The sequence below is a fragment of the Macaca nemestrina genome, chromosome 1 (assembly GCF_043159975.1).
Source record: "Macaca nemestrina isolate mMacNem1 chromosome 1, mMacNem.hap1, whole genome shotgun sequence".
Taxonomy (NCBI): Eukaryota; Metazoa; Chordata; class Mammalia; order Primates; family Cercopithecidae; genus Macaca; species Macaca nemestrina.
In genome coordinates this window covers 70,159,985-70,175,898 of record NC_092125.1, presented here as the reverse complement: position 1 = coordinate 70,175,898, position 15,914 = coordinate 70,159,985, and the positions used below count along the sequence as shown (strand labels likewise).

The window sequence follows — 15,914 nt, the reverse complement described above, 5'->3', positions numbered from 1 at the left end:
ACTGGTTTTCTTTATTGCTGCTGAAGAGTAGTAATACTCTTTGGAAGGATTTTTTTTTTTTTTTTTTTTTTTTTTTTTGCTTTAAAATTGTTCTCTTTGACTTGATTTTCTGTAGTTTCACTATGAAATGTCTAGTTGTGAATTTCTTTTTAAACTATCTAGACTGTGTTTGATTTCTTGAATCAGAAGATTGGTATCTTTCAGCAATTCTGGGAAATTGTTACTTGTAATTTCTTCAGATATTGCCACTGTCTCTTTTTCTCACCTTTTCTTCTGGACCTCCTATTAAAGGTATGGTAACCCTTCTCCCATTAATCCTTCATGTGCCTTATCTTGTTTTCTATTTTCTGTCTCTGTGCTGTGTTCTCGGTAATTTCTTCTTATATATGTTTTAGTTCAATAATTATTTTTTCAGTTTATCTAAAGTCTGCAGATTTGTCTCTGCTTTCTGTTTCTATACCCTTTTTCCTTGTTTACCTGGTTGTTTTTCACTTTGAACTACTCATTATTCTTGGAGAAGTATGTGTGGGAATTATTTAAGGCTCAGACTAAAAAGTACTTTCCTGTAGAGATTTGCATTTGCTTCTGCTAGGCAGAGACGTCAGATAGTGATAAATGCTGCCAAGAAAAAGTCAGGAAGAAGATTAGAGAATATGGAAGGTGGAGGTTGCAGTTTTAGGACTGGTTAGAGAAACCCTCACTGAGAAATGGACATTTATGGAAAGACCTAAAGAAGGGAATGTCAATTTTGTGGGCCCCTGAAGGTAGGGTATTATCAGCAGGAGAAAAGCCTGAAGGCCCTTAAGTGAGAACATTCATGAGTGTGAAGTCAGTGTGACTGTTAATAGGGGAGATTAGTAGGAGGTGATGTTAGGTGATGATAGGGAAGAATAGGCATTTAGGGCCTTTGAGTCCTTCTTAAGGACTTTAGCTTTTTATTCTACATGAGATAGATTTCCTCTGGAAGATTTTGAGCAGAGGACATTATCTGACTTAAGTTCTAAAATATTATCTCTGGCTTAGCTATATTGAGACTAGGTTGTAGGGGCCCAAAGGCAGAAGCTGGGAGAACATTTAAGAGGCAGTAACAAATAATTCAATTAGAAAATATAGAGTTACCTGAACCAAGGTAGTTGGGGTGGTAGTGAGAAGTGGTAATAGTTTGGATATATTTTAAAGGCTAGAGCTGATGGATTTCCTGGCATAGTGTAGAGAAAGAAAGGTGGCTCTAAACTTTCTGCCATCAACAAAAGCAATTGTCATTTACTTGGAATGGGCAAGACTCTGGGAGACTCATTTCTTGAAGATCAAGAGTTCACTTCTGAGTATATAAAGTGTAAAATGTCAGACATCCAGGTGGAGATGTCAAGGACATATGTGCCTGGAGTTTAGTGGACAGATACAGCTGAGGTTATAAATATGAGAGTTATCAGTTTATAGATGGTATGTGAAGCCATGAGACTGGATGGCTCAACTAGGGAGACAATATGGCTAGAGAAGATTTAGGGAGTGATGAGCTGAGAAACAACCAGCAAAGGAGCCTGGAAAGGAGTGGCCAGTAATACATAAGTCAGAATAGTATTTTATAGGGAGAAGACCTTGAACTACCATGAGAGCTACTGCAGCCATATTTGCCAAGATAAGGACTGATAGTTCACCTTTGTGTTTGGCAATATGAAGTCATTGATAACCTTAAGAGAGCAATTTTGCTGCAGCATTTTGGGTAAAAGGCTGATTAGAGTGGATTCTGCAGAAAAACAGGAGAGAGATTAAGGCAGTGAATGTACATTGGTCCCTCAGTATCCGCTGGAGATTGATTCCAGGACCGACCCTTCTCAGGATTACTTATAATACCTAATACAATGTAATTTTAAGTAAATAGTTGTATTATGTTGTTTTTTATTTGTATTATTCTTTTTTATTATTAATATTTCAAATATTTTTGATCTGGAGTTGGTTGAATCAGTGGATGCGGAACCCATGAATATTGAGTGCCTACTGTAGAAAACGTTTTAAAAGGAATTCTGGGCTGGGCGTGGGGGCTTATGCCTGTAATCCCAGCACTTTGGGAAGCCACGGTGGGTGGAGTTAAGACCAGCCTGACCAACATGGAGAAACCCTGTCTCTACTAAAAATACAAAATTAGCTGGGCTCAGTGATGGTGCATGCCTGTAATCTCAGCTACTCTGGGAGGCTGAGGCAGGAGAATCGCTCGAATCCGGGAAGCGGGTGTTGTCGTGAGCCAAGATTGTGCCATTGCACTCCAGCCTGGCAACAAGAGCAAAATCTGTCTCAAAAAAAAAAAAAAAAAAAAAAAGGAATTCTGCTCTCAAGGGAGCAGAGAAATGATATGGTATTGCTAAAGGGTATGCTGTATGTTTTTATCCTGGGAGGAGTAAACTTGTTTTTTATTAATGGAAATGACCTGGTAGAGGGCAAAAATTGCTAGAGCAATGTCCTTGAGTAGGTGAGACTGGAAGGGACCCAGAGTAGAAGTAGATAGGCTTTCTCTAGTTCACATAGAATCGGAAGGAAGACCTTAAGAAGCCTAATGTAAGTGAGTGAGTAGGTATTATGGTAAAAAGTTACAGAAAATCTCTTGTGATGGATTTTTTTGGGTTTTGTTTTGTTAGGTAATTAGGAAACATGGTAATTAGGTATGTGTAAAAATGGGGGAGGCAAAGAGAAAGGTTTTAAGGAAACATAGAAATTCAAATAAACTAGGGAAATAGAGGATCGCCAGGTAAGATATTTGAGTAAAGCAATATATAATGTGTGTCTGGCACATACAAATAAATGCTTTTTAAAGGGTAGCTGTAAGTTATATTAAAGGTAAGTTTATTCTTTAGTTTTCCTTTTTGAATACTTTGACAGATTGTAGGGTTGGGGTTGTGCTGTCTTAATAAAATGAACTGGCAAGTTTCTCTTTCTATACTCTGGAATGGTTAAGAACTATAACAGAATTTTCTGTTTCTGAAGGTATAACTTTAAAAGTACCATAAATTTATCTGACTCTAGAACTTTTTCCAGCGATAGTTGTTTTGAGAACGTTTCCAATCACTACATGTTATTTTCCTGTCAGTTTTTTACCTCTTCTGGAATCAGTTTTGGTCATTTGTTTCCCATTTAATTTACTTCTCAAATTCATTGGTATCAGCATAAAGAGTCTTTTTAACTTCTAATATCTTTGATTTTTAAAATTTTTTATCTTGTACATTTGTGTTTATATCCCCTTTTTCTTTTTCTTTCTTTCTTTCTTCTTTTTTTTTTTTTTTTTTTGGTTGGAGATAGAGTTTCACTCTGTTGCCCAGGCTGGAGTGCAATGGCACCATCTCGGTTCACTACAACCTCCGCCTCCGGGGTTCAAGCGACTCTCCTGCCTCAGCCTCTCAAGTAGCTGGGATTACAGGCATGAGCCACGCTGCCAGGCTAATTTTTGTATTTTTAGTAGAGACAGGGTTTCACCATGTTGGCCAGGCTGGTCTCGAACTCCTGACCTCAGGTGATCCACCCGCCTCGGCCTCCCCAAAGTGCTAGGATTACAGGCGTGAGCCTCCACGCCCAACCTGTATATCCCATTTTTCTTGATTAGACTTGCCAGAAGCTTTGCTTTCTCATCTTTTTCAAGTGCTTGGTACATTTTTTTTATTTTTCTTATTTAATAATGAAAGCAGTTAAGACCATTAATTTGTTTCTTGGTACAGAATGACCACATTTCATAAATTATGTCTTGTGTTGTTCTTATTACCATTAGTTTGAAATGCATTTCTTAAAAAGCCGGATTTATTGTGGTATAATTTATTTACAGAAACTTTTCTAGGTATGCAGTTGGATGAGTTTTTACAAATGTACAAAACCACTGCCACAGTTGAGATACAGAACATTTTCATCATCCCTCAAAGTTTCTGCAGGCCCCTCTGTAGTCAGTTCTTTCCCCAGCCCCTGACAACTACCAGTCTGATTTCTGTTGCTGTGATTTTTGCCTTTCTAGGATATAAATAGAATCATATGGTATATGGCCTTTTGGATATGGCTTCTTTCACTTACCATAATACTTTTAATATTTATCCATGTTGTTGCATGTAGCAATAGTTCATTCCCTTTTATTGCTGAGCAGTATTCAGATATATGGGCATACAACAATTTGTTCACAAGTTGACGGACATTTGGATTATTTCTGTGTTTTTGGCCATTATGAATAAAGCTGCAATCATACATGAAAATCATACATGATTTTGTGTGACATCTCTTGGGTAAATACCTAGAAATGGAATTGCTGGGTTGTGGTAAACACTTATTCCATTTAACTTTGTAAGAAACTGCCAAACCGTTTTCCAAAATTGCGATACCGATACCATTTTACTTACCCACCAGCCATATATGAGTTCTAGTTCTGTATCCTTGCCAGCACTTTGTGTTGTATGGTTTTGTAATAGGTGTGTAGTGGTATTTCATCATGGTTTTATTTTGCATTTTCTTAATGACTAATGATGTTGAGCATCTTACAGGCTTATTTGTCATCTGTATCTTCAGTGAAGTGCCTATTTTAATATTTTATTTTTTTATTAGGTTTTTTGTCTTTTTGTTATTGTTATTTATATATTCTTGATATTTTATCAGATGTATGTTTTACAAGTATTTCCTCTCAATATGTATCTTTAGTATCTGTCTTTTGAAAAGAAGTTTTAAGTTGTGATAAAATCTAATTTATTAATGTTTTTTTCTTTTATAGGTTGTATTTTATCTAAGAAGTCTGCCTAACCCAAAATCACAAAAGTTTTCTCCTAAAAGTTTTGTAGTTTAAGTTTTATATATAGCCCTGTGTGATCTATTTTGAGTTAACTTTTGTGTATGGTATAAGATAGGCATCAAGGTGCATTTGGATAGCCAGTTGTAGCACCCTTTCGTGGGGAAAACTTTTCTTTTCCCATTGAATTACTTTAGCATCTTTGTTGAAAATCAGTTGGCCATATCTGTGTGGATTTATTTCTAAATTCTATTCTGTTCCATTGGTCTGTATATCTGTCATTAAGCAAATAGGACACTGTCTTGATTACCGTCATTTTATGGCAACTGTTGGAATCAGATAGTGTGAGTCCTCTACCTTTGTATTTCTTTTTCAAAATTGTTAGGCTGGGTGGGATGTGGTGGCTCATACCTACAATCCCAGCACTTTTAAGAGGCCAAGGTGAGAGATCACTTGAGGTGAGGAGTTTAAGAGTAGCCTGGGCAACATAGTGAGACTCTGTCTCTACAAAAAAAATTTTTTTTAAAAATCAGCTAGGTGTACTGGTATATACTTACAGTCCTTACTACTTGGGAGACTGAGCTGGCAGGATTGCTTGAGCCCAGGAATTCAATTTGGGTATTCTAGGTCTACTGCCTTTCCATGTAAAATTTAGAATCAGTTTGTCAATTTCTACCAAAAAAAGGCTGCTGGGATTTTTATTGTTCTTTACATCTAAAGATCAATTTGGGACGAATTGACATTTTAATAGTATTGTGGGGGGTTTTGTTTTTTTTTGTTTGTTTGTTTGTTTGTTTGTTTGAGATGAAATCTTGCTCTGTCACCAGGGCTGGAGTACAGTGGTGTGATCTCAGCTTACTGCAGCCTTCACCTCCCAGGTTCAAGCAATTCTCCTGCCTCAGCCTCCCAAGTAGCTGGGATTACAGGTGCGCACTGCCACCCCCAGCTAATTTTTGTATTTTTAGTAGAGATGGGGTTTCACCATGTTGGCCAGGTTGGTCTCAGACTTCTGATCTCAAGTGATCTGCCTGTCTCAGCCTCCCAAAGTGGTGGGATTATAGGTGAGAGCCACTGTGCCTGGCCAATAGTATTGTGTTTTTTTTTTGAACATGGTATATCTCTCCTTTTTTTTTTTTCTTCCTGTTTGGAGCTAGGTTTCACTCTGTTGCCCAGGCTGGAGGGCGGTGGTGTGCAATCATGATTCACTGCAGCCTCAGGTGATCCTCCCACCTCAGCCTCTGAAGTAGATGGGACTACAGGTACATGCCACCACACCTGTCTAATTTTTGTATTGATGGTATTTTGCCACACTGCCCAGGCTGGTCTCAAACTCCTGGTCTCAAATGATTCACCTGCCTTAGCCTCTCAAAGTGCTGGGATTCCAGGCATGAGCCACCGCACCTGGCCTATCTCTCTCTCTCTTTTTTTTTTTAAGCTCTTCTTCAGTTTCTCATCAGTGTATTTTTGTTTTGTTTTGTTGTTTTCCATAGGTTTTTGGGGAGCAGGTGGTGTTTGGTTACATGAGTAAGTTCTTTGGTGATTTGTGAGATTTTGGTGTACCCATGACCCAAGCACTATGCACTGTACCCAATTTGTAGTATTTTATCCCTCATCTTATCAGCGGTTTTTATTTTTATTTATTTATTTTTTGAGACAGGGTCTCACTCCAGTGCCCAGGCTGGAGTGCAGTGGTGTGATCGTGGCTCTTTGCAATCTTGACCTCCTGGGCTTAAGTCATCCTCCTGCTTCAACCTCCCAAGGAGCTGAAACCTCAGGTGCACACCAATGCCCAGCCAGTTTTTGTATTTTTTTGTAGAGACGAGATCTCGCTATTTTGTCCAGGCTGGCCTCAAACTCCTGGGCTCAAGCAATCTGCCTGCCTCGGCCTTCCAAAGTGCTGGGGTTATAGGCGTGTACCACCACACCGGGCCACGTGGGTGGTTTTTAGTTCAGCATACAAATCTTGCACGTATTTTGTTAGATACATTCCTAAATATTTCATGGTTTTAATGCTACTGTAAATGATTTTTTGAAATATCCATGAGAGCAATTTTTGTTTCTTCTTTGACCATGGCATTAGTGTAATGTTTTCTACTTTTGAAGTGATTAGTTTTCCATATTTGTTGGTGGAATTTTTGTTGTTGCTAACTTTTTGTTATTCTTAAAGTTTGTTTGTGGCCCATTGTAGGATCACTTTTTGTGAACAGTTCAGGGGTTTGAAAAGAAGACATGTTTTGTTTTGTTTTGTTTTTGAGATGGAGTTTTCCTCTGTTGCCCAGGCTGGAATGCAGTGGTGCTATCTCAATTCACCTCAGCCTCCGCCTCCTGGGTTCAAGTGATTCTCCTGCCTCAGCCTCCCGAGTAGCTGGGATTACAGGCATGAGCCACTGCACCCGGCCTGTAGTCTTACTGGAAGAGAATATTTGACTTATGCAACCTCTCTGTTACAGAGCGAAATATTATTTGTTCCAGATAGTCTCAAAGATGCAAATTTTATTTTTAACATTTTCTCTTCTGAGAGCTTCTAATTTGTACCTTACCCGTGACTAGGAGGAGTGACAAGTTCAGCCTTAGAATTAGTTCTTGTAATAATCTTTTTCTTTGCAGTTAGTACAATAGAGACAGAAAACTTTGAGGTATTATGTCTCTGACAGAATACTTTCAAACATAACTTTTTTTTTTTTTTTTTTTACTTTAAAGATTATAAACTTCATTTTACTATACTTTTCTGGAACACATCCCTGGTGGCCAGTCCTATTCCAGGGTATAGGAGAAGACCCTATTTAGGGATTGACCCAGAAAACAATAATTCAGGCCAGAGCCTCTAGTTGACTAGTGAGTTAAGCCAGTAGAGAGGAAAATTTAGACCAGATAGTTAGTGAAGAAGGCAGTAGTAATGAATGAGACCGAGGACTCCTTTTGAAAAAACAGTTTTTCCTTTTTGTTGATATGAAGAATGATCCTGGTAACAATTTTGTAGTAGGTAATGTCCATAAACCAGATTTTATATTGAAATGTGATTGACGTACCATTTCTGGGGAACTTCATGATTTGCTCTGTTACGCTTACTAGTTTGGATTAATGAACGTTTAAATCAGTGTTTTTTATTTTATTATTATTATTTTTAAGACAGTCTTAATCTGTTGCCCAAGCTGGAGTGCCGTAGCACAATTGCAGTTCACTACAACCTCAAATTCCTGGGCTCAAGTGATTCTCCCACCTCAGCCTCCCAAGCAGCTAGGACTACAGATGTGCCCCACCACACCTAGCTAATTTTTAAAAACTTTTTAGTAGAGATGGGACTTTGCTATGCACCCAGGCTTAAACGAGTATTTATTTACCGAGACTGCTTTAGGTTCCCAATAGTGTGCTAGATGACAGAAACAGAATATAACGTTGTAAATAATTTTATCACAAGATTTTCTAATATTCAGTTTTTTAAATGGTAAAATTCTTCTTATTGAAATTATTGTCATTTTATATAAAATGTCTCACCTAGTTTATTATCACAGAAGGCTAAATATCTATTATACATAGAGCAATCTGAGACATAATATGGAATACATATAAATATAGGATGTAGTTCCTAACTTGTGGGGCTGTTTGGTTTAGGATATTAGTCCTAATCACAAGTTAATTAACAGCACAAGGCAGGCCAATTTAGGTAACAAAAAGTGAACAAACGGAAATGGCCTAAGTGCTTGAATAAATAAATATAAATTATAGTATTAAATAATAATCACTTTTTAAAAATACATTCTTTTGAACTTCAGTAACAGCATCTGTATCTGCTTTTATTTCCTCATCCCCTGCTGTTTCTTTTATACACTTGCATTTTGATCTGTTTTCCTGTCACTTTGCTTAGGCACTTTACATTTGGCACTGTCAACCTGCCCCTTCCTTTGGCACTTAACTGTCCTCATTCACTACACTACCTAACCTGCACCTTCTCTGTATTCTTCACTGCCCTTTTTCTTCCAAGTTGAGTCCATGGCTCTCTGCTTTCTACCAGTTGTTCTCTGTCATTCTTATGGCCTTTCTTAATGCTGGTTTGCAGGGCCTCCGACAATCTAATCCTTTTACCTGAGCTTCTATATTGTTCTCTAGCATAGTAACCTGTATGGGTTGCAAAGTGCTTTGACTTTCAGTGGCTTTGTAATCTTACAAAGATTACAAATGTCACCTCACTTACATTTGATTTTTAATTTTAATTCAGTTTTTTAAATGCCAGCGCATTCATGTGGTCAAAATTCCAAAACTACAAAAGGATATATAGTGACTATTTCCCACCTACTGTTCTGTCATATACACAGCTCCTTTGCCCAGTGGCAACCAATATCTCTTGTATATTTTTCTAGAGGTGTTTTTTATGAAAATCAGCAGTTCTTTATAAATACCCCATTTTACAGACAAAGAAGTTGGGACTCAAATATTTCAGTAATTGGCTCAGATCAGAGAGGTGGTGAGTGGCAGAGCCAGAATTCTGATGTGTGTCTTCCAATTAAAAATTTGCTGTATCTTTAAGATTCCAAATGCCTGGTGGATGTTTTCTTCTTGGACTTCATATCTCATCCTATTTTCTGTCCTTTTTCTAAAATTGACTTATCCCCCATAAATTTCAATCTTTTAAATGGAATCTAGTTACTAGATTTGAAAGTTTGCAATAATTATTGAATCCTTGTTCATTTCTTGATGTGTAATCTCTTTTAAAATGTCTGTCATACTCATTCACTATTCTCCATTCCTGCCACCAAATTCTAGTTCAGGCCATCATCACCACCTGCCTGGATTGCTGACAGAGGCTATAGGTTGGCATCCTTCACTCTCAGTTCTCTTTGTTAACTTTGTTTTGTTTACCATTTGCCAGAATTATCTTCCCTAACACTTTAGATGCCATTATTCCTCTCCTCTGGCTTCTGTTTTTCGTTTTTCATTAGGTTTTAATTGCCTAACTTTTAAGGCCCTATATCATCTGGCCTAATCCCCCCCGATCTTAGCCTCTATCCTTTTGAACATTTCTCCTCTTAGGCCAAAATTAAACACCCCATATTCTGGCCTAAGTGCCAAAGTATGTGTTGTATGCATTACCTAGACTGTCTTCCCTTCGGTTACCAGAAACATACTGCATCTTTCAGGTCTATTTCCATTCCTTTCATGATAATTTTTGTGCTGCTGCTGTTTTTCTTGTTAACTAGATCCTTCTTTCAGTCAAAAAAGTATTCATGCAGCTGACAAAAAATTTCTAGAGTTCAAAAGTATACAGTGAGTGAAATATAAGTCATCTCTTATAGGTCTCCTCTGCAGAAGTGATCACTGTTAATAGTTTCTTATGTAACCTTCCTAAACTTTTTCATCAATATGGAAACCTGTGTATGCCCCATCTTTTTTTCTTTACAAGTGAAAATACACTACATGCATGTTTTAAACCTTTTACCTCTGAATATAGGGGAACATTTTTTTTTTTTTTAATTTTTTTTAGACGGAGTCTCGCTCCATTGCCCAGGCTAGAGTGCTGTGGCGCGATCTCCGCTCACTGCAAGCTCCGCCTCCCGGGTTCACGCCATTCTTCTGCCTCAGCCTCCCGAGTAGCTGGGACTTCAGGCACCTGCCACCACGCCTGGCTAATTTTTGTATTTTTAGTAGAGACGGGGTTTCACCATGTTAGCCAGGATGGTCTTGATCTCCAGACCTTGTCATCCGCCCGCCTTGGCCTCCCAAAGTGCTGGGATTACAGGTGTGAGCCACCGCATCCAGCCGAACATCTTATATTAGCAGCTAGATCTACTGCACTTTTTTTTTTTTTTTTTTATCAGCTATGTGGTACTTCTTTTATATACCCAGTTCCCCACTGATAGACATTAGGGTTGTTTCTGATACTTTTACTGTTACTGTTGACATTTCTACATCGAATAGTTTGTGAAAAATCACTTTTGTGAACATAAATTTTCAGAAAAGAAATTTCTAGGTCTAATGATGGATATTTTAAAATTTTTGAGAATTAATACCAATGACTCACCAGAGAGATTTATACCATTTTACTCTTCTAACAACAATGTGTGAGAGCACCTATTTCCCCATATTCTTCAGTGTTATGTATTATCAAACTTTAACCTTGGTCAATCTGATAGTTAAAAAGTGACACATTTTAATTTAAAATTTTCAAAGTATGAATGAGGTTAGACTTTTTATTTAAAAGACATTTGTGTGCATTCTTTCTGTGAAATACCAAATTTTTATTGAGTTTTTGCCTATTTATTAGTAAGCACTTTTTTTTTTTTTTGAGACAGAGTCTGGCTCTGTCACCCTAGCTGGAATGCAGTGGCACGATCTTGGCTCACTGCGGCCTCTGTCTCCTGGGTTCAAGCGATTCTCCTGCCTCAGCCTCCTGAGTAGCTGGTACTACAGGCGTACACCACCACACCTGGCTGATTTTTGTATTTTTAGTAGAGATGGGTTTCACCATGTTGGCCGGGCTGGTCTCGAACTCCTGACCTGAGGCCGTCCTCCTGCCTCAGCCTCCCAAAATGTTGGGATTACAGGCGTGGGCCACTGTACCCGGCCAGAACTTTGTATATATTAAGGTTCTTGGTCCTTTACTGATGTTATATGATGTGAATATTTTTTTCTAGGTTTGCCAATTATCTTTTTATCTTTGTATTGTTCCACGTTACCTCATAGTACTTTTTACAGTTTTGGTTTTTTTATTTGTCATAAAAAAAAAACAACAACAGGGATATAGTTTTATTTTACCAAATGACTGGTCAATTGTCTTTGTAGTTTTAACTGGTATCTTTAATTTTAAATGCCATTATCATATATTAAATTCTAGTATATATTTAAATCTATTCCTTGCCAGTTTTTCTGGATGTTTTCTGATTTTTATTTTTCCACATGATCTTTAAAATCAGATAATCTAAATCGTCCTGCAATTTTATTGACATTTTTATTGAGGGTCATATTAAATTTATTTTAACCCTTTCTGAAATGTTATTTTTAACTTTTTCCTTAGACTTTAAGTTTTGCTTATTTTCTGAACCTTTGTCTTTGTGGGAGAATGGAAATTAATTTAACAAAACAGTTATTTGACTTGTTACATTACATGCAGTCATATGATACAGAACCGTGTGATAAAGGATAAGGCAAGAGTCACTGTACTGTGATTATATATTCATAGTTCACTGCATTGAAAGAAAAACTAGCATCTTAGTTTTGGTAATACTTCAAACTACCTGGTCAAGAGTAGAGTAAATGACCAGAAATGGGGGAAGATAGCTCTATTCACTTAGAAACTAGATAGAATTCCATATTCTCTGTTATTTTTAAAAATTACACATATATGAAATAATATTCATATCTCTCTTAGGTAAGCAAAATATGGTGGGGGTTTCAGAATAGTTTTACATTTACAGAAAAATTGAGAAGATAGTACACAGGGTTCCCACATTCCCCCACCATTTCTCCTATTATTGACATGTTACAGTAGTATAGTACTTTTGTTATAAATGAATCAATATTGATGCATTGTTATTATTAACCAAAGTTCATTCTTTATTCATAATTTTTTAGTTTTTACCTAGTGTCCTTTTTATGTATCAACACAGTTTACATTTACTTATCCTGCCTCCTTAGGCTCCCATAAGGAGTTTGGAAGTTTGACTTAGTGCTTTTTTTTTTTTTTTTTTTTTTTTGAGACAGGGTCTTGCTCTGTCCCCCCAATAGAGTGCAGTGGCGTGAACATGGTTTACGGCAACCTTGACCTGGTGGGCTCGAGCGATCCTTCTGCCTCAGCCTCCCAAGTAGCTGGGACCACAGGAACGTACCACCATACCCAGCTAATTTTTTGAATTTTTGTAGAGACAAGGCCTCACATTGAGCCCAGGCTGGTCTCAAACTCCTGAGCTAGAGTGATCCTCCCACCTCCCAAACTGGTGGGATTACCGGAATGAGCTACTGCACCTGGCCTCGACTTAAGTTTTTTAACATGAAAAAAAGTCCTTAATATATAATTTTCTAAAAACCAGAAAATGTAAATGGAGTAGACAATTTAGAAGTATATTGATGTTTTTAACTTCTATATTCATTTCTCTTCTGCATTCCAGGCACTTTGTGAGTGTGCCCTCCAGACTCCTTATGACAGCTTAAAACTAGGAATGTTGTCTGTCCTTTCCACACTATCAGGGACCATCGCCATCAAACATTACTTCAGTATAGTTCCAGGTAAGGAAAAGAAGGGAGATACTATATAAATAATGTGCTAACTCCTTTATCTGTATTTATGTTTCAGGTTGTTTCTTCTATAAAGCTTTAACATCAGGGAAAGTTTCAAAAATCTCATACTCCATTACATGCTGGTGGTTTATTTGAACATGATTTCTTAACTAATGCCTATGATAACAACATCTCGCATCCTTAATCTTGAGTCAATAATATATTTTTCTAGGTTTGTCCTTTTTTTTGAATTATATGTGGGTGAAAATTTTTTTAAGGATGCTTAAAATAGTTGGTTTGCTTTTGTATATCTCTGACTCAAAGTGCCCTTTGAATTTAAGTACATCTCAAAGGTCAAGTAGTAGTGAGTTTTAAGAGCAAATGTCATATGCTTCCTTTTAGGTGCATATTATTTCTCTGGAAAACAATTAAAATAAAACTTTACTCCAGCTCAAAATGCTTTCCTAGTTACCAGTTGAAGATGATTAACTCTAAAATGCTTTCATTAATGCCCAGTAAGGAGCTTGCTTACCTAACAGACTTAAAGCTAAACTTTTTATCGTTTTGGGTTTTTTTGTTTGTTTCTTTGTTTTTTGTTGTTGTTTTGTTTTGAGACAAATTCTCACTCTGTTGCCCAGGCTGGAGTGTAGTGGGGGGATCTTGGCTCACTACAACCCAAACCTCCTGGGTTCAAGCAATTCTCTTGCCTCAGTCTCCCGAGTAGCTGGGACTACAGATGCCCGCCACCATGGCTGGCTAATTTTTGTATTTTTAGTAGAGATGGAGTTTCACCATTTAGCTCAAGCTGATCTCAAACTCCTGGCCTCAAGTGATCCACCCACTTTGCCCTTTCAAAGTGCTGGGATTACAGGCATGAGCCACTGTGCCCGGGCTGGTTGTTTTGTTTCAATGCAAGCTTTGTGGAACCTCTGTTGCTTCCTTTTGTAGTCAGTCAGTTTGAATTAAAGAACTGTAATGTAGATTTGTTTGTCCCTTTTATGACCGCACAGTGTATGATACTTTCTAGGTGTAGGGAATTCCCTGCCCTGTAAGTCTTAATAGGAAGCTAAAAAGACCTGATACTCTATTGTCACACCTCCCTTCCAGCTAGTGTGCTTACATGTGGCCTGGACTCGACTAATCATTTCCATGCCACAGACTGAATTGGGAGCCAGTAACAACAAGGAAGTGGGGATATGAGAGAATGGGGATGTGGTGATGTAGCAATGACAGCGCAACATTTGTTTCCAGAATATACTCTAGCAGTGGGTGTTTGCTATGTCTGGTACCCTGTGACAGAAGTTAAGCTGTGACGTGAAATAATCAGTAATAATGGCTGCTGTGTCCTCACTGGACTAAATCCATGCATGGTCTTTTGGGCTGTGGTCTTGGTTACTCCCTGGCCTTTTTCTTATTTGTTTTCTGACCTTGTTTTCCTATTAATTTTGCAGGCTTTCCAGTGATTCTGTGAAGTACGTTATCAATTATCTATTGCTACATAACAAAATCACCCCAAAACGAGTAGCTTAAAACCATGACCTTTTTATTTGCTCTAATTCTGTCAATCAGCCATTTTAACTGTACTTAGCTGGGCAGTCCTACTGGCCTCACTTGGGGTCACTCATGTGACTACGGTCGTGTATGACCAGGATTGGATGGTCTAAGATGACCTCATTCACATGCTAGAAATTGAAAGGCTTTCTGCCAAGGCACCTTAGTTTTTATCCATGCAACTCTTGGTGGGCTAGCTTGGGCTTGTTTTCAGGATGTTGGTTGGAGCTAAAAGAAAGCAATCCACCAACACACAAGCACTTGTCAACCTTTTGCTTGCAGCCTGTTTTCCAGTGCTTTATTGGCCAAAGCAAGTCACATGGAATTGGAAGATCACATGGTAAAGGAGCATGTCCACAAGGGATGTGAGAGATTATCACAGCCTTCTTTAGAAACAACCTACCATATACCTAGGGTGCTTTCAATTTATTCTTTTTCTGCATAAATCAGCCAGTGTATTTCTTAGCTTGCAGTTAACATCCTTCACCGACATTGCACTTTGAAAGAGCTATGGTAGACAAAGTCTTAATCATATATTAGAATAGATGGGAGCTTTCCCATACAAGTAACCTTTCAAGTGAGGCATATGCAAAGGAGTTTATAAGTATTGAAACTGAGACTCACAAAGGTTTGACGGTATGTCCAAAGTTCACATACTTGTGAAGTGTGTGAGCCTAGGCCTGAACTCAGTGGTCTGACTCAGAATTCTCTTTTTTGTACCAAACTGACTTACATGCATGATAACTTTCTTTTTCTTTATTTTTTAATTCCAAATACATGTATTAGCATTATGTCGGGTTATAATATTTAAACACTTTTCAAGCTAGGTATTTGTCCTTTTATTGAAGTTTGTTAATTTTGGCTTATATATGGAATTAAGCAAAGGCTTAAATAGACTAGATAATATTTATAAAAAATAAAAGTCAAGGATTTTCCAAAGTTAGATTATTTCCATAAATAATGGTAAATCTTTATTTCTGTTGATTAGGTTTTTTCAGTGTAGCCAAAAGTAGTTTAAACAGCAAACTTAAATTTAGTATGTCTAAATCATCACTAACAAATGGCTCAAATATATAAGATGTTCAATATCAGACATATTTAAGATAAATGCACCTTAAAACAACACTTGAAATAATTTTAATCCATCAGATTGGCAAGGATTTAGAAGTTTGATAAACATGGTGTGTCGACAAGGGTGTGGGTAAGCAGTTATTGCTGCCGTGAATGTAAATTATTAAGCTTGTACATAGGTGATTTGGAAATACTCATTAAATTACAGATAACCCAGACATTCCACTTCTAGGAATTTATCTTATTTACATAGTCACACATTGAGAAATGGCATAAATACAAGATTATTCTTAGTACCATTTTATATAATAGCAAAATATTATCCCTCAGTAGGGGA

At 37.4% G+C, this 15,914-nt stretch overlaps 1 protein-coding gene across 4 annotated transcripts in view; it reads left to right on the top strand.

Moving 5' to 3' along the window:
• The window catches only part of LOC105493560 (integrator complex subunit 7), a 94,056-nt gene that overhangs the window by 30,950 nt on the left and 47,192 nt on the right, over positions 1-15,914 (top strand). For all 4 annotated transcript variants that reach the window (XR_011613933.1, XM_011761295.2, XM_011761294.2 and 1 more), the window contains one exon: positions 12,847-12,964. Coding sequence is in view for 3 of the 4 variants with exons in the window: in XM_011761295.2 (XP_011759597.1) it covers positions 12,847-12,964 (118 nt within the window). In the remaining variant the exon portion in view is untranslated. The remainder of the gene's footprint in view (positions 1-12,846; positions 12,965-15,914) is intronic.